At 38.3% G+C, this 25966-nt stretch overlaps 1 protein-coding gene across 4 annotated transcripts in view; it reads left to right on the top strand.

Moving 5' to 3' along the window:
* The window catches only part of dacha (dachshund a), a 159931-nt gene that overhangs the window by 49218 nt on the left and 84747 nt on the right, over positions 1 to 25966 (top strand). For 3 of the 4 annotated variants that reach the window (XM_077196429.1, XM_077196415.1, XM_077196422.1), the window contains exon 2: positions 25468 to 25583. In XM_077196429.1, coding sequence (XP_077052544.1) covers positions 25468 to 25583 — 116 coding nt within the window. The remainder of the gene's footprint in view (positions 1 to 25467; positions 25584 to 25966) is intronic. The other variant, XM_077196437.1, reaches the window with a different exon arrangement.

Genomic DNA, 25966 nt, shown 5'->3' with positions numbered 1-25966 from the left:
TCTTCTGGCGTTTTTACAACTGAGGACACAAGTAAATAAGTTAAGTAATTAAATTATCCCATACAGAAATGTAATATAATGTCAATATATGTAAATTACATATATAATGTCAGTGCCCATGTATGTCTGCTGCCTAAATGAGAATTTATGCAAAATTCATATATATATATATATATATTTTCATGTAAGTGCCATATATTTTCCCGTATATGCACATAAATGTTAAATATATGTAAGACGCATATATGTATATATGTACTTATTTCAATGCATCAGTATCACATGCATATTTATTAAATATGTGGGATACAAATATGTATGTCACATATTTATACTTAATGTTGTCCATATATACGAGAAACCAATACTATACTGTGATATATGCAGATATATGGTAAAATATATGGATGAACTCAAATATTTTCTTCACATGTTTGGATGCATAAATGTTCATATATGTCGCAGGCATATATTGTGTTCTCAGATAAGTCAAATATATGTATAGATATGTCATGCTATTTAAAATATAAGTACATGGCCACATATTACATTTTTGTATGGGATTTTAGTTGAAAAGGTAGCCTACATTGAAACCAAACTTTTTACAGAGGCAAGAAGCAGCATACATTAATTTTAGAAGTTGCAGTTGCACTTGAATTGCAGTTTTGTAAAAAAAAAAAAATCTATATATATATATATATATATAATATAATATAATAAAAAAAAAAATTCTACGGCAACATGCTAAAGTCTGTTTCATTATGTTGCGCTCCATCTCACTGTTTATTTACGTGTGTACGCCCCCTCATACTTTTGCACATCTGCTCTCTCAACAGCATCTCTAAACTGAATTGACAGCGTAAATTCTACATCGGCCTGATTGGATACGTGAACTGGGCCGAACATCGAACATCTGGGCCTTGTGTGTATAGGAAGCTGAGGACGCCAACTCAGTTCCTCTCCCTCTTATCTAGCTATGCTCAGCGTGATAAGTTGACGTCTCGAGATCTGAAGCTTTCGAGGCGCAAAAGATCTGCCCTGTTCCTCGGCGTCGTGATACAATCTCTGTCGTTGATGGATGCCATTCTAAACGGGGTGGTTTAAGAGATGGGCGCTTCTTCTTTTTTAGCGATCCACTGTGAAGATTGCGCTGATAAGTCATTCCGCTAATTGCTATGAAATTAGTCTTTGCCATCTAAGCTGTAATTACTTCAAACTCACTTTATATTCCTCTCAAGTTTACACCTCTCGCCCACTCAAGCTCCTTCATCTCCTCACCTCCCCGTACGCCACTGAAAGTCTGACATCTCTCGCGTTCGTGCAGCTGGCCGGATTGCTGAAGCGGCACTTTGGAAACCCAGTGCACACAGCAGTCGTTGCAGCCGGGACGTTTATCGGATTGTGAGGGGGGTGCCCTTGCGGGGACAGCGGCAGCGGTGCGGGCGAGATCCTGTCGATCAATGCGGCTCTGCATTTGCATTACAGCGCACGGTTAACTACAGATCTGAGCATCGATCCCATGTGCTAAAATGCACTTTACTAAGCTAGGTGGAGAGGAACGAGAGCAGGAAAGAGGGAGCGGATCTGGATAGATGACACAAAGGCAAAGCCAGTTATAGGCTATTTTTCCGAAGGTTTCCAAATCCTTGGCGTTCTGATGTCAAAAATGGGAAACTTTAACATGACTGCTGAAGATGCATCTTTTTTTGTCAACACTTGACACATTAACAACACTAACACTTACTATTCTATATCTTTTTATTAAAAAAAGAAAAATCCTTGCTACATGTACTGTGGTAAACTAACTGGGACTAGTCATAGCAATTGCATGTTGTTGGTTTGATTTGCTTCTATTGTTCTCCTCATTTGTAAGTCGCTTTGGATAAATGTGTCTGCTAAATGATTAAATGTAAATGTAAATGATTGGCCTTTTTTACATGTCAGTTATGCCTATTGTAACGGTTCAAATTATTCACGGTTCGGTTTGTTTCACGTTTTAGGGTCACGGTTTGGTATGTGCTATGTTCTGGGAAAAAAGGACTACTGTCAAATCAAAATAGAGAAAATAAGAAAAAAATAATCTAACTACAAACAACAGCACAAATAAATACAATAGAGCAAAGATACAAATAAAATAAACAGTGCTTTTCAGGTTTTTAACAGTAGTTTTTAGGTACAGAAATTGAATAAAGTAATCAAATGTAAAAAAAAAAACATTGCATATTTAACTGTATAAAATAAAGATTAATCCGTATTAAAGTTACAAAAGCTATTCAGTCAAGTGCAGTAAGTGATTTCCTTGTCTTTTGTTGTTTGATTAACATTAAAGTCCCTGTAAAGTCAAAATGAAGTATGTGTTCTGAGTTTGTCATATCACAGAAAAATGTGTAATTAGCCACCCAGCCAAATTTGAATGATAAAGTCGGCAAGTACATAAAATAAGCTATCAAAATCTTGAAAAAAGGAGCAGTAGTCTCTGCTCTCAAACGCTGGGGGCTTGTCCGCTGGCTGTGCTGAAACCACAGCCACTCGTGGTAAAGCTGCCGTCGCCACACTCAAATGTCACCCGCTACAGCCGGAATGGATGCTCCTAGCAGCTTATTAGGTTAATTAACATTATAACATAAGCACACAAACTTACACTCATTGGTGGGGACGCACTGCCAATGATGGCACCAGTTGTTGGCGCGACGGGAGGATGAAGCCCGAGGCGGGAGATAGTCGGTTCAGCCCCATTCACCAGTAACAGCGGATTATCGGTGAATCCCAGTTGTCTCCGACGAAAGTTTATAAAACTATCCCGTGTAAAATGATCACTACAGAGGCGGGTTTTCGCGGTGATCCTCAGCTCTCCATCAAAGTGTCTCTTCACAAAATTAATCCACCTCTTCTTGATGTGATCGTTTTTAGGAAATTTAGATAAGGACACCGATCTGTTTTGTACATGATCGCATCCAGGTAGTACGCATTTCCGTGACGAAGACATAACTAGCAAACTATACGCTGTAGTAACTAATAATAGTACTGACAGTAACTCGCGATTGAGCGGCTGATGCGAATGTGCTCTATTTATATTGTTAGCGGATTGGCCAGCCTCAGTGGCTCTAGTGCGTCATCAAGTAGGGGCGTGTCCAGGAGCTCAGGGGCTCCAGTGCGTCATCGAAAAATCCGGAAAATAGCAATGGTGAAAAACGGTCTAACTCCACAATTTAGTACTTCACAGTTCACAGTCTTTGTAATATGTTTTAGCAATACATTTCTAACATTTATAATGTTTAGAATTTTTTTTAAATTGCCTTTACAGGGACTTTAAAACAGACTGCAGGAATATTAGGCTGCTGTTACTTTAAGACACAATGCATTGATGCAATACACTGATACTGCACACATGCGTTGTCTTTCCCGACTGTTTAACAATTATGAATTGCCATAAAACTGACATAATTGTTGTGTGAATTTGTCCAAGCGCAAGACTTGAAAGAACTCAATATTTGTGCTTCGGATGAGTGCACACAAAAATCTTCTCACAGCGTGCGTGGAAGTTCTCATATATGTTTGCAATAAAAACACATGCAAATGATTTTGATTTAAACACATTGTAAAATGTACTGTTCAGGTCTCACCAGCGCTGTGCGCTATCAACACGCGGGTGATGATGGCATAAGTGACTGGTCATATTAGGGCAAGGCAAATGGCACTTTTTTTGATCATCGCTGTTGTAACGTATTGGGAAGCTAGAATGTGTAGGCGTCGACAGAAACATACATTAGCGGAACTCTGTCTGTTTTACACGTTATTATTTTTAACAAACCATATTATAGATGTGTTGTCAGGTTTGAGATTAACCGCGGTGCAAGTGTGTGCCGAACCGCGGGTGGAGAACGGTACGGTCCGAATTTTTTTTTTTTTACAGAGAACCGTTAAACCCTTACTATTGTGTATTCCTAAACACCAGAAGAACTAATTCTTAGGGAATTGAAAAATTCCTAATTTATACATCCGGTGCAATTTAGCGCCAAGCGCGACTCAAGTGTGTTTTGCTAGTGTTTTCCCGACGCAGTTATCATTTTCACGTCCTGCGCCACGTTGTTTAAATAGCAAATGCGTTTTTAGTCAATCTGTTTGCCCATGGGCGTGCTGGTCTGAGGTGTGTTCAGGTGGCGCGTTGCTATTTTGAGGCAACTGAAATAGACTGCTCCTCTCGCACATGCACCTTGTTTTGTTTGCGCTAACTAGTTTGTCCACAAGGTGGCAACACTGAGCTGACCAGTTGTTTCACAGTCTAAAAAAATGCAGCCTTATGTTTTACATGGGGTGAAGAGGATTAAACAATAACAATTAAACTAAAAAGAAACTAAGACGGAACAGCAACTACAAAGTACTGGAGATTGCAACAAAAATAGACGTCTGCATTGACGAGCGCTTGTGTGAGTGGGTTAAGAGATACACGCAACTCTAGTTTAAAGGGGACGTATTATGCCCCTTTTCACAAGATGTAAAATAAGTCTCTGATGTCCCCAGAGTGTGTATGTGAAGTTTTAGCTCAAAATACCCAACAGATAATTTTCTACATCACGTTTAAATTGTCACTTTTTGAGGCTCAGAAAAACGCACGTTTTATTGTGTATCCCTTTAAATGCAAATGAGCAGCTGCTGCCGGCCCAGAGGGCGGAGCCTCACGAGCTCGCTGGACGTGTGTCAGGACAATCTCTCATCTCACGAAATGATAATATCAAAACATAAACTCTCAGTAGCCGTGTTCATTTCGATGCCCACAGATCCAGATAATATATGCTGTATGGAGACTGAACAGGTATAGACTGAGCTGAATAAACACTGAGCTGAATAAACACTGTAATGTTATAAGAAGTCCGCATTAAAGTATTATCCATAAACTCTCTCCCTCTCCCTTTCATTATTATCAACATACACAGCGAAGTACAAAAACACTAGTTACAACTAATAGTAAACAAATATTATACACACCTTTTCAGGGGGTGCTTAATAAACTGGTAAACTGTATATCCGTAAAACAACTCCTATGAACTGTAATAAAGTGCGCGCTCTCACATTCATTACTGCCATGATCAGTAACGTTAGGCCTATCGCTCCAGAAAATAAATAGAGCTATAATGTGGATTAATGCATCCAGCTACACAACACCGACAACGCTTGGGAGACATTCTCGTCAGTGCAGCAATGGCGGATGTGCACAACTCTTAACTCGCTGTGAAGTCGATCAGGGCGGTTCTATGTTAGAACGGCAGGGCCTGTCAACACTCGTGGGCGGGGCCTGTGGCAGTGTCTGTCAACACTCGTGGGCGGGGCCTGTGGCAGTGTCTGTCAACACTCGTGGGCGGGGCCTGTGGCAGTGTCTGTCAACACTCGTGGGCGGGGCCTGTGGCTTTAGTGACGTCACAAAAGCCACATTCTGAAAACAGGTCGTTGGGAGACACTGCTTATGATTTATGGGGATTTAAAAAAAGGAGTGGGTGGATTTTTAGCACTACTGGGTGGTTGTGTACACACACTGCCATCACACATTTATGTCCAAACACCATGCAAAAGTGAATTTTGCATAATAGGTCCCCTTTAAAGAAATTGTGGCTCATAAAATCTGGAGAGAAATAGCTAAACAATAGACAAGGATGAAACTTTCTACTTCACATGTGTCAAGCGCTTACGTCCGTGCACAATATCAGTATTAAGGATTCTCTGTATCCCACAATACCTCTTGACAGTTCAGACTCACTAAATTAAAGAACACTCTTGGCAGACAAGCGCCCACGCTTGCAGGACGAGGGAGGAGAACGGTCCTCACAAGATCTGTCATGCACACGTTAATGAAAAAGATTTATTCATGTTTTTAAAAGTTTTCATTAACACTGTGCAGGATTTTAATGGACGAGAATTTGTGGCTGCTTTCTGGGGCTCGATTCTGTTATTTATGATGCGTTTTTAAAAAAAAATTTAGTAAGGGTGTGGCCTTTAATTGATGCGCTGTTATCTTATTAATATGTGTATGTGCATTTCAATTGTTCAAATGCCACAAAAGAGCCACAGATAGATTTAAATAAAGCCAACGAGTGACATTTTAGCGTAAACCAATTAATCATGCCTCTGTTACCAAGTGTCATTAATTTTGATTGAAAGACTGAAAATCACTTTCATTAACTCTTTCCCCGCCAGGGTTTTTTTTTAGCCACTGCAAGCATTTTTTTCAGAATTTTCTCAACTTTCATGGCACTTTGAATTTTTTGTTGTATGAATATCTGAACATGCAATATATCAAAAGAAATCTCTGCTTTTAAACAAGAAAAAAGTCATTTTATTCTAGCTTCATGCATTCTTTTTTTTATCAACACTTGAATGTGGATTTCATTAAAAAAGCAACATTTTGAAGAAAAAGCTGAGAAAATAGTGTTTTTTTTCACGAGCATAAGCAATGCTTTTATCGCTTGTTTCTGCCTCTTTGTTTTTTTGCATGTTTTGATTGGTAGATTCTGTACTCTTATGTGCAATAGTGCCCTCTACTGTATAACAGTGAAAACATGGAAAGCTGGATAATAGCGGGGAAGCGTTGTCTCATAAATTAAGGAAAATTCCTGACTTAAGCTACGATTTATAACAGTCCTTTACGAATGTTGCCTGTCGGACTGTATGAACATGATCCCCGCTGTAAATCATATCAGTTGTCATTAACATCAGACTGTACGGCCGTCAAAATGCTTTGAAAAGGGCGTTTTACATCATCAATCCGTGACACGTTCAGTGGCGTAAGCTAAATTTAAATGCGGGATAGAAATGGTGGCTAGCAAACAAAAACAATCTCTTGCGTTCCTTTTGATCATAGCTTCTCTTGAAAAAAAACCCCTGAAAAAAAAAAAATTTCCTATATGCAAGTGTTGGCTTGTTGTTGTCTCACTAATTGCGTCATCAGGTTCGGCCCTTCTATTGGTTTTTGATTTGACGGTTGTTGTAGGAGAAGTCACACATTTGATCGCAATGGCCATTAATCGGATGTTTGTGAACATGTCAAACTAGCGATCAAAGGCTTAATTTGGCCTAGGATCTGAGGAATCTTTTAGGATTCACAAAACTTGTCTCAGACGGCCAAATCGTGGCCAAAATCGTATAGTGTGCACCCAGATTTACTGTCTTCTGTTGAGACACAAATACAGATCTTTAAATCAGGATTGTTTTCCATACACTGAAAGTGAATGGAGACTGAAGCTGTCAAGCACTGAATAACAACTTAAATTTCAGTCTATTTACATCACAAACTATTTGCATCTATTTGATTTTATTTAAATATTCACATTTTCAAAATGCCAGCATTCAAATATCTTAGAATCAGCATAAATGAATAATTGACAGACAAACAGGCATCAGATTAAGTTGATTAATTTGTTTTAAGTTGTGCAATCCAAATGGATGAAAATGTTATATGTAATTGAAATACTTGAATGTTCAATTTAGTCCTAAATATTTATTTGAATTTAACATTTCTTTTGAGTTTCACAGAAGAAAGAAAACCAAACGGATATGGAATGATATTAAAGAAGTTCAATATTTCAATGAGCTATTTCTTTAATATGATTTAAGGAGTGCGTATAGGACATGGACAGGTGCGTATAGGACATGTTTCCTAACCGTGGACCTCCTGCCTCCCATCAGGCCATAGCTAACAAAGCACCCCTGATTAAAGCACACCAAGTGCTCAGCTACCTGCACCAAAATAGACCTGCTCTGGATGTATGTGTGTGTGAGTGTTGTCTACATGAGATAAAGCCAGAGAGATTGAAAGACTGAGTTTAAATCCATCCAGAGTGTTATGTTTGACTGAGAGCCGTTACATACAAGGATATAGCGTACACCGAGTGCACGTGTTCTGCGAAGTGCACAAAACGCCTTCTGAAAGTGACTTACACACACACACACTGTTGTCTTGTGATCTTTGGCTTAATGGGGGCTGGAGTCTTTTTCATGTTTCATTGTGTGTTACTTTTACCCACAGGCTTGCTAAGTGTGTCCCCCCTCTCCGCTCCGTTTCCCCCCGCGCTCCACATTCCAGCCCCATGCACACAGCTTGTTTCCTGATATTGCACATTGTTTGGCAACTTCAAAAGGATCCATTTTAAACATGTGTCCATTTAAGACTGTACAGGAATCCATACGGTCTGGTCCGCATTACGTGGGCCTGCTTAACTGTTCACATGTGGCAGCACTAATCAGAACATACATGTATTTACAGTGCAGACAGAGCACATACCTGCGGGGTGCGTAAATAAGGACGCAAGCTGCTTTTAATAATCTGCGCATAAATGCGTCACTGTGTGATACGCCAGTGATAGAATGTGCATGTTAATTTCACAATGTAAGAAGACTTCTATGGAAATCCCTAGAAATGGTGTTATTAATGCATTATTGTAGTTCTTCCTTGATTTGACGTTAATCATAACTGTTAATAAAAACAAAATAAATGTTAAGTACATCAAAAGATTTTTATTTTTAAAGAAATTAATGCTTTTTATCAAGGATGCCTTAAATTGATCTAAATAAATCAGTAATATTGATCAGTAAATAAATATATATAGTTACAAACGATTTCTTTTTCCAAATAAATGCTGTTCTTTTATTGATCTTGATGAAAAAATATCAGTTTCCACAACTGTTTTTACATTGATAATTAGAAATGTTTGTAACACTTTAGTTTAAGGTCCAATTCTTGCAATTGACTAATTGCTTATTAGCATGCATAATATTGGCTGTTTATTAGTACTTATAAATCACATATTAAAGCTTTATTCTGCATGACCATATTCTACGTCCCTAAACTTAACAACCACCTTACTAAGCATTAATAAGCAATAATTAGGAGTTTGAGGCAAAAGTCGTAGTTAATAAATGTTTCTTAAGCACCAAATCAGCACCAATGCTGTTGCACTTAAAGAATATCAAATTAAAAACATAAAAACTAGGATTATTTTGCTTTCTGAAAATTGGTTTTGTGATGAAATTGTTTTATAGCGTACAGTACTGTAATATTTTAGTACAAGTATCCCAAAATGACTGTAAAGGATAGAAGTGCAGTGATCTACTATAGCCATGGTTGCTTGGTTAGTTCATGCAGTGGAAAAGAGGATGTTGGCCTGGTGTGTTTAACCTTTGAAGGAAGTTGACAGGCAGGCCAAACGCAGGGTCAGTTGTTAGCCCTGCTGACAGGAGACAAACTGAAGGGGCCAACATACTAAAGAGTGTGTGAGACACACAGTGTAATTGTGCCTTGGTGCAATAATGCACTTTGAGCGGTTGTGCTTTACACTCATGCATTTCAATTGAACCTGTTGTTCTTTAATTACAAGCCAACTTTATTAAGTAAAAGACTGTTCTGCAATGTGGACAAACCCCATTTTTGCTTCCTCATTAAACAGTGATATGTTCTTCATTACTCCATTTTGGATCAAAGCACCCAGTTTCACTCAAGTCCGTGCAAATAGTCATTCAACAGGAGAAACCATTAGTTTAATTGGTAAGGCCTTCAAAAGAGGAATGTTTCTAGCAAAGTGACGGCCATCCGTGGCATCTTTTGATAGGACAAAAATCCACTCTCATAGCCCACACTATTGATTTTCCACGTCTGTCACAAGCCTACATTAAATTAGAGCGGATCTGGTAGGTGTTGCTCATGAGAGCAAAGTGAAATGCTCGTAATTCAGGCACCGTGTGATCCGTCACTAGTCGGATTTCAAGTGAATCACTGCTAGTCCCTGCGTGTGTTTGCATTCAGCATTTAATGTAATTGCAACTGAACGAGCAGCTTGAGATGTAACACGTTTCAAATCATTGTTCATTCCCAACTTTGTCTGTAACCAACATTAGATGTGTTCTTCAAACATTAGCAATCGCAGAGCAATGCTAATGAGCGTTTATGGTCACTCAGGAAACGCAGGCGAGCACAGGAAATTGATCAGATGGTCATTGCCATGGTGACTGAAAATTAGTGGCATATCATGTCTAAACTTGATAGGGGTGAATTAAAAATGCATCTAGACAATGCAGTGCAAAGTATATTTCACTTATGAATGATCAAATTCAACAAAAAGAAAATAATCAAAGATTGTTGTAAGATAATTAGATGTGGTACCTTTCATTTGTAAACTAATACTTTTAACAAAAACTATAATTTGATTAAAATTACTTGTAATGTGATAGGATTTTGGGCACATAATGAACCTTTTTTGTTATAGTTGCGCTAAAAACATTAATAAACATTATTAAATGTTAAAACATTATTAAAACATTATACGTTAAAAACATTATAAAAATTTTCACCCGCTCATTTTTTAAAGGAAATGCGCGTTTTATAATAGTATCTTTTTGCTAAACGTTTCACTTTTTTCAACACCTCTTTAAATGCTCTTGTTAACTATCCAATGTTCATGCAGTTCCGTGTGTGACTTTGCATAGAGCGGATCATTTAATGCTTCACCTCCATCTCCTCAGTACAGTATGAATGGAGCTGTACACTGCTAAAAGGATCAAATGCATTTAATCAAGTCAAGCTGCTACAATCTGCCTAAAACAAAAGCAGGGTCAGGGTGACCCTCCTGAATGAGCGAAAAGCATTGCAATTCCAAATGTGTGTGAAGGGATTAATTTAGCAATTTATCAATTCGCTGCAACACTCTTTGGTATAAACAATGCGCCATGCGGTATCGGACGCCTGGCAGCTGCCTCTGGAAAAACTCAATAAGGTTACTGTGTCAACTGGGCTTGTGTGTCTTAAGCCGCTGACCTGCGACCTTTCACCTAGGACTTGTAAACAGTCCCTAATCCTGACCTTTGGCCGGCTCTGCACCCTGAAGCTTTCAGTGAGTTGAATATGGTGTCTTGTAATCTGGTAAAATCATTACGGACAATTCAGTGTCTGGAATAGAGAGTTCAAAAAGAGTCACCTCAACTTTTTTTTTTTTTTAAGGTTTGTTTCCATGGTTAAAGAAAGTGTTGGTGAATTAAAAGGTTAACAGGTTATTAGTTTCCTGCAGGTCTGAGGTGGAAATAGACTGATCAAAGTCAGACTCAGTTTTTGTCCTGCACCCTGATAGGTTAATATCTAATGATGTCATGTTTCAGAATAACATGCTCTGCCCTATGTCATACTTGGTCTACGTGAAATTAAAAGTAACCTTTTCTTTCTCTATACATGCTCCTGAACTTATGTGCACAATTCAAGTTTTCACAATATTTATTGCATGTTATTCCAATGAAAACCGGACCAAAGCACAAAAAAAAAAAAAAAAAAAAAAAAAAGCACAGGTTTGGGCGGTCGACAAAGGAAATAATAAAAAACAGAAAGAAGTCGGCGCACCTAAGCTAAAAAAAATGCAAAAAATTAATAATAAACTCACACTGGTTACGTTTGGAGCACGCAGGCTCACCGTCCAATCAATCCATGTTCCACTCAACAATATTTAAGTTTCAATAGTCAGGAATGTTAGTAATTATATAAGTAAAAGGGGTAGTAAATGCCATTTCATGTTGACTTTAATGTTCCATTTTGATGCTAGCATTTCTGTAACTCAACAGGTCTAGTGTGGCGTTAGCAATGCCAAGGTCATTGATTCCCATGGAACATGCACTGTCAATTGTCTCAGATGGAAGTTGAATGCCAAATGCATTCATAAGTTTGTATACAACCTCATGGTGCATTTAAGAGCAATGTTTTTGTCACTTCATAAGACCTTTCGGTCCCACTTTATATTAAGTGGCTTTAAGTACTATGTACTTACATCGAAAAATAAGTACAATGTATTTATTGTGTTCATGTTGTATTGTAAAACACTTTTGCTGCTTTTGAGATGTGATACGGGTAAGGTTAGGGTCAGGTGTGGTGGTATGGGTCGGTTTAAGGGTGGGTTAAGGTGTAAGGGAAGGGTCAAGAGTGTAATTACAAATGTAATTACATAAATTAATTACATCTGTAATTACATGCAGGTATTTTCAAAATATAAGTACAATGTAAAAAAATTGATGTACACAATACATCCATTGTATCAAATTATTAATTTCAATTCTAAGTACATAGTACTTAAAGCCACTTAATATATAGTGGGGCCGACCTTTCTATGGAAAATTAGCTGTTATCTAATATATTTTCTCATGAGAACTTCAGAGATATTTAATCTGTTCTAATCATGTGTGCGGAACATAGTACAGAAGTCAGAATAAAATGCCTAAACCAAAACAGTCGGGGAAAGAAGCCCATCAGCTTTCATCCCCAGTCCTCACATAGACTTGTTAAATTCGGAAAAGTCTCTGTTTGTAGGTACAAGAGCCACCGGCTCCTTGTGTTTACATCTTCCCATGACATTTTCCCTCTCTCCCCTGTTATGAAACAGATTAGGGTGCGGGTTATTAAATAAATGAAAGTAACCCTCTCTCTCTCTCTCTCTCTCTGCGCTGAGTGACAGTAATCCTCAGTGAGACGTCGAGCATCAGGGATAGAAGGTTTGTTCTGCATCTCGCTGAACCCTGTTCCTCCCGCCCCCTGCATGGATTCAGCAGGCGGGTTGATAATGTCAGAGAATTTAATCCGCATACAGCTAAGTGCCAACCCTCACTATTGTCTGAAGGCACCACTCCCCCCCCCCCCCACACACACATCATCCCGCCCGCCGGGTCCACAAAGACTCTCGGTGGAGGGGACGAGTTGTGTCGGCTAGGAAGAAAGCGGATTGCTGTCAGCTTTGGCGCTGAGAGTGGCAGAATTACGGGAAGCAGATCTAATTTAATTGAGTGGGATCTGAACCTGGATACTTGAGAGAGGATATAGGAGAAGTGTGTGTGTGTTTTTGTATGTGTCAAGGTTCAACGGGTTTTGCTATCTTGATTTGTTTGCTTTCAGTCGACCGTTAATGTAAAGTCCTGCCGTAGACAAAGAGCCCATAATCAAGTGATAGTGAGCCACAGTGAGTTTGTCTGAACACAGTCACGAGATTGCACTTGTTGCACTTAAGCTTTTGAGGCAATTTCTGTGTGTTTTTTAAACCTCAGTTATGATGGAGTGGTCCTGAATTCAGAGAGCAGAGAAATGAGAAACATTTATTCTTGTTTATAATGTTTCACTTTATTTGGTTGGATGTTTGTGTGAAAATTTGTTTTTTAATGTTAGTCATAATCTTTTGCTTTTCTCGACTAGTATGTATAGATAGACCAATTTATCAAATACTAATTTCCCAATTTTATGTTACTGCATTTGACTAATAACTCTGTCAAAGCCGATATGATCAATATAGGCAAATAGTAGCTGATATACTGTATCAGTAACTGTACATTCTTAGTGGATTGACAGTCTAAATTTCAAATATTTTTACGTTATTATAAGTGTCGTGTTTTTTTTGTATTTCTGCAAATGTATCTAATAATTAATTTGAATTATTTTGTAACTCTTTTTTATGTACACTGCTGTCCACAAGTTTGGGACAGTACGTTTTTTTATTTTTTTATTTATTTAGCAAGAATGCATTTAAGCGAACAATGAAAATATTTATAATGTTACAAAAGGTTTCTATTTCAAAGAAATGCTATTCTTTTGAACTTTCCATTTAACAAAGAATCCTTAAAAAAATGTATCACGGTTTCCACAAAAATATTAAGCAGCACAACTGTTTTCAACATCGATAAGACATTTTTCTCAAGCAGCAAATCAGCATATTAGAATGATTTCAGAAGGATCATGTGACTGTAGTAATGATGCTGAAAATTCAGCTGTGCTATTATAGGAATAAAGTATATTTTAGAATATATTAAGATAGAAAACAGTTATTTTAAATTGTAATAATATTTGAAAAGTTGATGTTGAAAAATAGACTTTATGATGTCAGACTTTTTTCCCTTCATAATGATGTCACTGATAATTCGTATTACAGAAAAGCAAAAAGGTCAGTTTTGATTTCATGTTGATTTTAAACATTCAAGACTCGCTTTGACAGAATGAAATGCAACACTTATCGAGATGGATAGAGTAAGACTGAGAAACAGGTGGAATGGAAAAAGATATCAAACTTACTTATGCTGCTTTAATACACACTCGTATCAGTCTGAGTAAAACAGACAGCGAGTGTGTGTGAGATAAGGAATCTCTGTCTGTTTTTTCTCACACACCAAAGGCCCCGACAGTCAACAGGCTGTCAGAGTGGGTCTCATTGCTGGGATGCTTTGAATCTATCACATCTTAACTTAAGCGCAGTCGGGCACATTGTGTCCGCCAGCTCAAAAGCGCATCTCTGCTGCGGGTTAAGGGGAGACTGCTGTTTATCAGAGCTGCTATATTTAAGAGCCGCACATTGAGTCGTATCTCAGTGAGCTGTCAAGTGACGACAGCCTCTCCCTCCTCTTTCCCATCCCTCTCTCTCTCTCTCTCTCTCTCTCTCTCTGTCCGTCCATTCCCCCGTGTGGTAAATCACCGGCTCATCATATGTTCAGTGAAGAGTCAATACAGATTCACAGAGATGCAAGGCAGAAAAAAGGAAGTAGCCGTGTCTAAAGAGGAAGGATTAATCTGTGAATTCAGGTGGAACAGATGTACTGATTGGTGTGTGTGCGTGTTGTGTGTGTGTGTGTGTGTGCGTGTGTGTGTGTTTATTCAAGTATATGTTCAAAATGTCCCCATAAAGATGGCAATATCCGAAATCCTTGTCGTTGTGGGGACATTTTTTGGTCCCCATGAGGAAAACAGCTTATAAATGATTTCTGAAAATGTAAAAATGCATAAAGTTTTCTGTGATGGGTAGGGTTAGGGGAGAGAATATACAGTTTGTGCAGTATAAAAACCATTATGTCTATGGAAAGACGACATACAACATGGAAACCCAATGTCTGTGTGTGTGTGTGTGTGTGTGTGTGTGTGTGTGTGTGTGTGTGTGTGTGTGTGTGTTTGTGTACTAATGATGAGGGTCAAGCACAGGTTAGGAGAATTAGATTTCTCTGTGGAGAAACATCATCAAGTCCTTTGAGTATATAGAGGACCTCTTCATTGACCCCTTACAAACCCACTTTATCACACATTTAAATGTACTTGCTCACTGTACTGGGAGATTTTAGAATTGTAGCTGCATTTTCTGCAGTTTAATTAATTGGAGAAATAGAAAAGAATACTACACTTTTTGAACACTTTAGCATTGAGAAATCCTGTTAATTTTTTTAAGAACGGTTCGATCCATCCAATTCTTTTTATTGCCGATAATCGATAAATGGTTATATCTTTATGTATGCTTGTTTGTAAAAAAAGAAAAAGAAAGAAAAAAAACCCTCTAAAATTAGTAGTATTTACATTATGCTAGAAAAAGATTTACAGTATATGAAAAAAATTAAACCAAATTAATATTCTTTATACTTTCACCACAAATATGCTATAGAAAGCAGTTTGTTTGAATAAAAAAACAAAGCTGGTTCACGTATGAATCGTTCCCGTTGGTTGCATTTTCTGTATTCATTTGCTGAATGGATTTTACTCTGGTAAAATGTGTTGAACAGACCAAGGGGCCATGGACGTGTAGAACTTTTGGAATATCGTACATACTAATTCTGTGTAAATCTACAGAGCTTTTCCATGCAGGGCCTGGGGATGTGCTGTTTAGCAGCATGTGTCAAGGCCTTGTTTGTCATTTAGAAATAAAGATCATCTCACTGGACGTCCATATTGTTATGGATATTCATACACACTGGCTCCCATGTGCAATCAAATGATGCGCTCATGTCGTACGCTTCTCGGGTTTGATTGATGGCTGAAGATAATGGCTCACAAACAAACTCTCCCTCCCCCCACCCGCTCGCCCGCCCACCATGAATAAGGCAACACCTCTCTCTCGCTCTCTCGCTCTCGGAGCAGACAGCAGGGGGGAAGACATCTGACATTTATTCAATACCATCAGTAGCTCTGTAGTGGCATTGCTGAGAGAAGGAGGGAAAAATTATGATCGGCGGTTACTTAAGCTAAAAGCTACATGGTGTCAGATGGAGGCAGCACTTAAAGAAATCCACGAGTAGAGAAATCTCTTCTTTTTTTCTGGGTCGGGTCGACACATTGCACCCTTCCCGAAATGGTTGCTTGCGCACAGCCGCACCGGGTTTTTTAATAAAAGCTTGAAGCGGAGGAATTCTCTCAGTTAATAATGCAGAACAAAAGCGACATTGTGAGGGCCGGACAGCATGTGTGTACGTGTGTATGCGTGCGAAAGAGGCCATGCCACATAGACAGGACTCTGTCGCTGTGAGCGCTTGACCTTTCTCTGGTGGCATCCCATGATGAGTCAGCATTTGGGAAAAACACACCGTTGTTTACTGTCATTAGCTAATCTTAGGTTATCTGTTGTGGCGGCCCCCTCGAAAAGAGCAATTCAAAATTTAATAATCCAAATTGGGTAAAGAGTCAGGCCTCTAATTTTCCGAATTTTCTCTAATATACTTGAGAGTTATTGTGTAGGCCTACAAACATAACAGAAGCAGGGTTAACTTACAGACACATAAACCCCAAACTCTCGGTTGATAAACCTAAAACTTTCTTAATCCCAGTGATTGGTTCCAAAAACATTCGGTCAACCCAGAGTATGTTCACGGAGAACACGCAAAGACATTCTCAACAGAGCGTCGAATCCAGGAGTCGCCATGGAAATGGTCGCTTAGAAGCGCGCCATACTACTACGATCTTTTTTTTTGGTTGAAAGACGATTTACATTCTTAGTGTATATCGCCACCTATTGGGCAGTAGTGAAATCATTTTTTAAATCTTATCTTTTAATCTTTAATCAGTTGTTATTACAGTAAACAAAAATCATTTACTCACTTTCAAGTTGTTCCAAACCAAAAATGAATTTCTTTCTTCTGTTGAACACAAAAGATGATATTTTGAAGATTGTAGGTAACCAAACAGTTTTTGGACTCCATTGACCCCATATTTTTCCCCCCCTCCATACTATGGAAGTCAAAGGGGACAAACAACTGTTTGGTTTCCAACATTCTTCAAAATATCATCTTTTGTTTTCAGCAGAAGACACTCATACAGGTTTTGAACAACTTTAGGGTGTGTAAATGATTACAGAATTTTTATTTTTGGGTGTACTATCCCTTTAATGCCATTTTTTCCATCCATCTTTGTTGTTTTTTTTCTTTGGAGACAGATTATTAAACACTTCGTTCATTCTGAAATTCAGCTAGCCAACCGGTTGGTGGTTGGAGACATTTGTCCTAATTTCTTGGCGTCACCTCGGTTGCACCGCCCTGCACTTGGCTTTCCTCAACTCTCCAGCAAAACCGCTAGTTATAGTTAAAAATAGTCTTCGTCGGACAATCGCAATCAAAATAATGGAACACAGTGTGAGACAAGCCTGTGTGGAAAAAACAGCCCTACCACGGCCAAAGCCTTTCCCAAATCAAAAGGATTGGCCTTTAATCTGAGAAATATTGGATGGCTTTATAAGAAAGAGTGATGACTGAACATGCATACCTGAAAATGTCAGGTGTGACCTTGCCTGTACTGAAATGCAGTGAAATTTAAAGGCAATACAAGCTTTACTGACAACATCTGTGGAATGATATCACAGAAAATATTAATTTAAAGTAAATTTTTCTACCTCAGTCTGTAAAAATGTGTTGACAGAAATGCACTTTAAATGGAAAGCTAAGGGACAGTCGCAGTCATAGACTTAGATTCTTTTTTTAAATTTGACCTGGAAGTTTAAAAAATAAAATAAAACATGCACGTAAAATCATTATATATATATATATATATATATATATATATATATATATATATATATATATATATACACTTCTTTCAAAAACTGTTGGATGGTGGTGTATGTCTTATGTTTTATGCTTTTATTTGACATATTTTAGATAGATGAAGTGTTAATGTAACTTTTCAGTGAATCATTTTGCTTCAGTGAATCATTTTGCTTCAGTGAATCATTTTGCTTCTGTCTGCCACATGTACTTCTGGTCCGCTCTATTGTACACTAATTAGTTTAGTTGTACAACACTGAGAGCAAAGTGCAGAATGAAATCAGCTGTAGTTGTCTGACTGTGAGAATGGAGCTTTAGTTGGTGGCAGTCTGAGACCAGACAGCTTCATGCAAAGTGTGTGTGTGCGCGTGTACGTTTGCAAGAGAAAGGATTTCAGTAGTATTGGTTGAATGCATGGACATATGGAGACTAACTCCTCTTGGGCATCAGCGGGTACCAGGAGCCCCATCATCCTCTCTGTCTGTCTCTTTCCCTCACGCTGTCTCTCTCTCTCTCTCTGTCTGTCTCTCTGAGCTGGCACACTGGAAGCTCCTCTCCCTGGGATACTCAAGCCTTTCAAACATGAGTAATTGATGAATTGTATGCAATATGCAAATGTGAATGCATAAATCTCCTGACTGACAGCTTAATTTATGTGAGCCTTTAAGAATGCAGGATTAGATTTTAATTAAATATCTTCAAAGGCACCCTGACTCGTACATTTTTCTCTTGCCTCAGCTGCCGTCTTTGTTGTTGTTTAAACCGTTTTCCATTATAATTTGGGAAATCTGATTTTGTTTTCCCTCTGTGTCCTCCCGACACCCCCTCCGGCCAAGGTCCAACCCTCGGCCATTGCGCCTTCTCGGGCTAAATTTTATTACAAACCGTTCTCGTCAAAAGAGAACAAAGCTGGATTTCTGCGAACAAACTCTTAGACACGCAAGCCCCGCCCACTCAGCCGAAAGGGGTGTGGTTTGATTCACCTACCTCGGGATTTCCATGTGGCCCCGCCCCCATCTTTTCAGCCTCATTGTCTCAGCTAGACAAGCAGGTGTCGCCTGTTCATGAATATTGAATAAGGCCGTTTAAAAGATGACAAGGGCACATTTACGAAGCTGAGAGAGAATAAAAAGTGCTTAGTAACCCAGTTTTCGCCGGTCCCCAGCAGAGCGCAATGCTGTCGCCGGGGATTTGAGCAGAGTGATTGGTTGCGACGAGCGCACTGACAGGGTTTTCTTCTCCGGCGTGTGGAACGTGCAGTAACGTGTGAATGACTTTTCACTGCCATCTGTTCCTCCAGCCCGATGGGATACGGGGAAAGAGAGAAGAGTGTATGCGCGTGTGTGATTGTATACTCACTGCTCTTCACTGTCTGCCGTGGCTGTAGGGAACGCACATGGGCATCATGCCTGCAAGTGGGAAAGGGAGATGAAAAATATTCCCATACCTGGGAATTCTCAGGGTGTGAAAGGCTCCATTACAGTCAGATTGACTAAAGCACTGAGCGGTTCACAAGGAGTCGACTGGATATATACTGACATGCGGCCTTCAGTAGACCTGCATTATAACCGGTTAATCGAGAGAAAGTCAGGACACTCTGATTATGAGTGTTTATAATGTTTTTGCTTTATAAATCCTATTCTTTTATAGTAAGAACTCGAGAAAATGTATATTGTCACCCTCAAATCATTGGATACTTATCAGTATATAATCAGTATTCAATTGTCTAAAAAGATGATATTGCTCTTACTGGTGCAGTTACGTTTTATAAACTCACATTCTGCAATTTTTTAGTTTTATTTCCAGTACTTGAAATTATGGGTACAACAGCTAGTCTATAAAATGTTTGACAACTTTTAAACAGGATACCTAAATTGTCAAAGTGCTAAATTTCATCATCAGTGCATCATCACCTAAATGCCTTTTAAAATGTATAAAAAAATTCTGTAACAGGGTCCAATTCTCACTATTAACTACTTGCTTATTAGCATGCATATTACTAGGATATTGGCTGTTTATTAGTACTTATAAAGCACATATTAATGCCTTATTCTGCATGACCATATTCTACATCCCTTAATCCCACCCAATACATAAACTTAACAACCACCTTACTAGTAAACAGTAATAATGAGTTTATTGAGGCAAAAGTTGTAGTTAATGGTGAGAATTGACCAAAACTTTACTTCATTTTGGTGGCAAACATCTCACAGCAAAGTAGCTGAACATTATAAAGCCATATTATATAATTCTGTATTAAGTGCAGAATGTTCACTTCATTTAGAGAGTATTTCCTTTCACTAAGGAGATTTTCCATTTTCATAATCAATAAAAGTGATTGAGAATTAGCTGTAAGTATCAGTCAGGAATGTGCACTCTTCTATTCGAGAAAATTGTATAAATCTTGTATTTCTTGTACTTTAGATTTTTATTTAATAACTAAAAACTCATTAAATGCATTTACATGTACACCAAAATGCTGCTAACAATTAAAAATCTCATTATAAAAGCCATACAATGCAAACATGAACTAAAACCATGAGGTTGTGAAATCGTTGGATTTTCCTCTTTTTATGTCAAAACGTTGGGGAAGTGCAGAACTAAATCAACGCAAGTTCTCAAATGGTCAAAAATGTGCTGATAAGGTTTTGCTCTAACAGTTTATGACCTTTAACAGAACACAGTTCATGACACTTGCTTGACCTTACGTTGTTATGTTTCTAGGCAAAATCAGTGTAAGATCATGCAATATTCTTTTTGCTATTTATCTGTAAATATACTTTGAATCCAAATTTTGTTGATCTAAGTAGTTCTCAGTTGCAGCACTACGTCAGTACTATATCCTTCTCTGTAGTAATCATACCAAGTCACATATTTCCATACAATTAGAATTCCAGTACTTTTTCTGGAACATTGTGTCAAGTACATGACGACTACCTTTCCAAAAGTGCTCTTGAAAATGAAAGGATGGGTTTTATATAAGGGAAGCACCTGTCACAAGTGAGGAAAGAACTGCTCGGCCTCTAACAATACCCAGTCAAAGTGGAGCTAAATAAGAAAATAGCTTTAAGAGTCCCGCGGGAGTCAAGTGCCTGTTCACGCACAATCGCCTGACTGCAGACTTCTAACGACTCCAGCATGTTGGCTTGGATCTTGTATTTCGGGCACGCCTCGATTAGGAATGCTTAAGTGAGTCAGATGCTCTAAATGAGAGAAAAAAAACTCTTCTTGTTCTTCAACACACGTCGACGTAGAGCTTTAAAGGAAATGGTTTTCCACCTCATTTTAAGCACGACCGGAAGCGTCTGCTATTCTTTTCACTGATGTGCGATTTCAAGTTAGTAGCTGACCGTCTTCAAAGGCGGGATCTTTTGACATTAAGCTGATTTTTCTTCCTGCACTTCATTGACCTCATGGGATCGTTTGCTGCCCCGCCATGCTGTTTTCTAATTTTCTTTCCTCAAAGGAAACGGAGTCGTGTTATCGGAACACTGAGATAATTGATTGTTTTCCAATGTGGCTTTTGTCAAAATGATGTAAACACCAACTTTAAAACAAATCCGGGCCTTTGTGCACAAAGATATTTTTAAATAAATCAATGTTATTTGCAACCTTTAATAGTTTTCTCTCTCACCTGTGGCCTTGTAATTAGCATTAAGCTCTACTCAGACCACAGGAATTTTTACATCTTTACCGATTGTGAAATCTAGTTGCATCACGCACATAAGGAGAATCTTCACACATCATCTTCAAATCTCAATCCTGCACACATCACACACTACAAGATATTCTTAAGATTGTCCCCTCAGATTTAGCCCCTCAAGTGATCTCACGGGTACGCGGATATAAACAAAATGGATACTGTGTCGCGGCAACTTGCTGTACATTATAAAGGCAGTTGTGCCACATTTCGACCACGGACCACTGGACCCGTACAGCTGTTTGTTGTTTCGCGGTCGCCATTTAAAAAGTTCAATTACTTCCATCTCCTTGTAGACTTGTCTCTCATGGGCTATTAAAGTTTTAATATAATCATAGTCGTAATCATCCCGTAATCATTTAAAATCCTAAATATCAAACATGTCTGATATCGTCGGGGTGGCCCAGACGTGTCCGTGAACAGATCAGGAGGTTTGAGATTTGATCTGTAAACACCTCACATTACCAGATAATCCGATGGGCCGAACATCGGAACCGACCAATGCCCTGGACACGTTTTTTCTCTCTCTCATGACGTCACCCGTAGGTTTCTGAAGACCATTTTTGAAGCCTGAAGTCGCCGTCTTGGCAGCACGTCACTCCCTGATAACCGAAAATGGGTGTGGCGTAGCTAATCCCGAAAAAGAGGCGGGATTAGCTACGGTGACGTGGCGGCTAACAGACAGCAGACAAACGGCTAGTAGTGACAGCAGTGGAAATCCACCTGTCATTCAAGTGGCCACACCCTTAATTATGCAGAACTTGAAGGCTTAATACAATTTTAACGGATGAGTTATAAAAAAAATTCACCCAAAGAATTTCATCTATATAGACCAAAACCACTTTTTGTACCAGGTTGTAAACACATTGTTTTCTGCTGTAAAGTGAGAAAGTGAGATTGACACTCTTTTGGAGCCTGTCTCTAGCGGCCAATCGATGAATTGCAGTTTAAGTCACTTTCATGTTGGATTCACGAGAGAGACCGTAAGGTTGCCGCTTGGTCATGTCTCGATCCCCCACTATTTTCTCTGTCAATAAAATCGCATGCATAAAAAGTATGTGTCACTGATAAAAGTCAAACAAAACGAGACTGTAAAGTAGTTTGTCAAACTCTCCCAAAATCAAAGACTCCATTAATTTAATCTGCACTGGAGAGGAATTGTGGTCTGGCAAACTGTGCTGACGGTTTTTTGTTTGTTTGTTTTTTAACAGTACAGTTAACTCCATCGACTGCTCTCCACTTACAGGCACTACAACAGCTAAAGTGATTCATGTTGATTGCCTCTCTTTTCCACCACGCTTCACTGTTCATAGTTTTTAATTAGATTAGTAATGTGATGGTCCAAAGTGATTCGCATTCGCCACAGACCTTGACAAGCTTGTCAACAGATCAGTGAGTCAAACTTAAATATCTTGGAGCAGGAAAGAGAGGAAGGGCCCATGTGGTGACGTATGGACACCTGAAGGGATCGTTTGAAGTTTACCATTGATTCACTTGACTTGTAGTAAAGATACTGTTTATTGACATTGTTTTACTGCAGTATTGCTTCAAGTCTGAAATGAAAGTACTTAATAATACGTATAAGTGCACTACTAATCTTGAATCTGAGAGTGGTGAAAGTACAGTTTAGTCCTGGGGTTGAAACTTCATGCCAAATAACCCCGAATATGACGACAAATATAAAGCATATTTTGCAAACCCACCAAAAACATCGAAGGCATGTGACTTTCAACAGGTAAAAGTAGGCTACTTTCAATGAAAGGTCCTATATATTAGGTATACATTGCGTAATAATAACAGATTATTTATATTTATAACGGATTATAATAATAATATATATTATTATTATTGCCACAGTTTGAGGTGGGTCTATACTATGTTGAAGTAAACAATATGAACTGGAACATGTCTTTCTGAACATGCGTCTGATGATGTTGTATTAAAACGTCCATTGTAGAGGGTTGCCTTGCAATGCCCGTGCGCTTTGACGTGTTCATGACCTGTTCATTCTGTGAAGGTCTAAACGAAGCGGAATTTGGCTCGCACTTCTGTGATCAAAGCTGACTTTTCCCGCTTACATATAGAAAGACTTACACTTATATTAGTTATGAATGGGAGAAAGTGCAACGTGTAATATGCCAAAATAAGTCCTGCCTTCTGAATGAAAGAACCGCCTGCTAAATGATAGTCATTGCATCACTGCAGCTGGCGTTAGAAGCTTGGCTATGATCAGTTTAGTGGTGATTCTTCTCTGGTTTGTGTTTGTTAGCGCTGCAGTATTAATAAAATGACGAAGAAGACTTGCTGCTTGATGTTCTTGGACTTGATCCAATGATATGCAGCAGTTGAATTAGCATTTTGCTTTTCTGGCTTATTTTGCTCTGCCAGCACCCTTGCGCAGGGTTCGAACTGTCATGTACCTGTCTCTTTGATAGCCCCTCTCACAATGAAGTGTGAGAGATAAGTGTGTGTGTGTTTGTGTTTTGTGTTGAATAATTTGTCAAGCGTGTTGTACGTTAGCGGCACATGTTTCTAAGACTGTGCTTGTTCATGCATCTATCATGACAGACAATGATATATAACCGTATGTTTGTTGGTTTGATGTGTGTGTGTGTGTGTGTGTGTGTGTATAAATTGTAGTAACTTGATTCTGCTTTGAAAGAAGGCTCTTTCCTTTTCATTGTTCTGTCTGAAGAAACTGAATTTTCCATAAAATCCCACTTACAGCATTTATTATAAGGCTCATTGACATGAAAGTTTCTGCGATAAAGATAACGAAAAATCTTCAAATGTATTCAAATGTACTCTTTGTATTCATATTGATTTTAAGAAATGCATTACAAGAACAGTTTCAATTTAATGAGTCCAAAAGTATCATGTGATGTAGCCATCAAGGAGAAAAAAAAAACTACATATTTTTCCGACACCTTTAAAACGCAAGAGATCTTAATTATTATTTCAAATATGTTTTAAAACAAATACATTTTCAGGGTAAAAGTTTTTTGTTGTTGTTAATTTCCTTAAGTTTTGGGGAAGTCACACCACATTCCATTTTAAAACCACAATTAAATTTACCTTGTCATAAAAAGGTCAGAGTATTATGTTCTACCACATGACTTTTTTTATTTAAATAATACTACTAAGAAGTGAAGATTTGTTTTAAAGAAGTTTTTTTCCCCCATAAGGAATATTAATAAACACTTATACCAATTATTATCAAGAATTTATTTATTTAATTAAACTTTTGTGTTCATTATGATATCAGAACAGAAAAAATCAAAAGTTAAAATATTCATAAATTAAAAAACATGATCATCATGTTTTGTGAGTGATTGTATCATATAGTATCATGTATTCAAGATATTGTATGAATATTTTTTAGCTTATGTTTGGTTTTCACCAATCAAAACGCATTACACAGTCATCATGTGACCTACATGTTACAGCAAAAATGTAGATGCAAACGTAAACTGAAAAAAAAAAAATGTCGGTCCCACTTTAGATTAGGGTCTAATTCTGACTATTAACTAACTATTAACTATGACTTTTACCCCAATAAACTCCTAATTACAGTTTATTAATAGTTAATGTAGTTGTTAAGTTTACATATTGGGTAGGATTAAGGGATGTAGAATATGGTCATGCAGAATAAGACTTTAATATGTGCTTTACAAGTACTAATAAACAGCCAATATCATAGTAATATGCATGCTAATAAACAACTGGTTAAAAGTGAGAATTGGACCCTAAACTAAAGCGTTACCAAAAATGTTTTCACTCTGTAAATTATAATTTACAAAGAATCGCAAATAAATATATTGCATCACATGTGACATTTTGAAGTAGAAAGACTGAAATGGTATTTTCTTGGATAACATACTTGGTTGTTTTATTTAGTACTTTAAAAAAAAAGAACCCACTTTTTTTAATTCAGTGTATTTCATGTCAATAAAACCCCATTTGCCTGTGTTTTTCCTCTCCAGTTCTCGGCCTGGTCGTCCTCCCAAGCGTTCTCTCGGCGTGGCGATGCAGGACAGCTCTCGTCTGCTTCCTCACGGTGTTCACGGGCTGCTCTCTCCAGGTCTGCTCTCCCCGACAGGTACACCCCCCCCCCCCCCGTCTTTCACCCACCTGGAAGACCTAAAAATACCAGCCCTCAGACAGACACCAGTGTGTAAAACACCACGTATAGGAAAATTTTTATTCCCTTCCTCTGTGTAATCTGGATTTATTTTTATCTGTGCTGTCTGTCTCTTTTCCCATCTCTCCTTTTCTCTCCTCCTCCCACTCTTCCACCTTCTGCAAATCAGTTGGTATTGATTTCCCCCCTCTGTCCTTCACTGGCCACCACTGCGTCTCAAACAGAGGTTAAACTATTGGATTTCTGTAGCCTCTTTGCTTCTTTTCCTGTGCATGCATTTGCTTTCTCTCTTTCTCTCTCTAGTCATCCCTCTTTCATCATTCCCTCCTTTGGAATACAAA

The sequence above is a fragment of the Siphateles boraxobius genome, unplaced genomic scaffold, assembly GCF_051911475.1.
Source record: "Siphateles boraxobius isolate OS27281-9 unplaced genomic scaffold, OSU_SipBor_1 11, whole genome shotgun sequence".
Classification (NCBI taxonomy): domain Eukaryota; kingdom Metazoa; phylum Chordata; class Actinopteri; order Cypriniformes; family Leuciscidae; genus Siphateles; species Siphateles boraxobius.
Note: the sequence above shows the minus strand (reverse complement) of the source record. Positions and strands in the feature narration are given on the sequence as shown.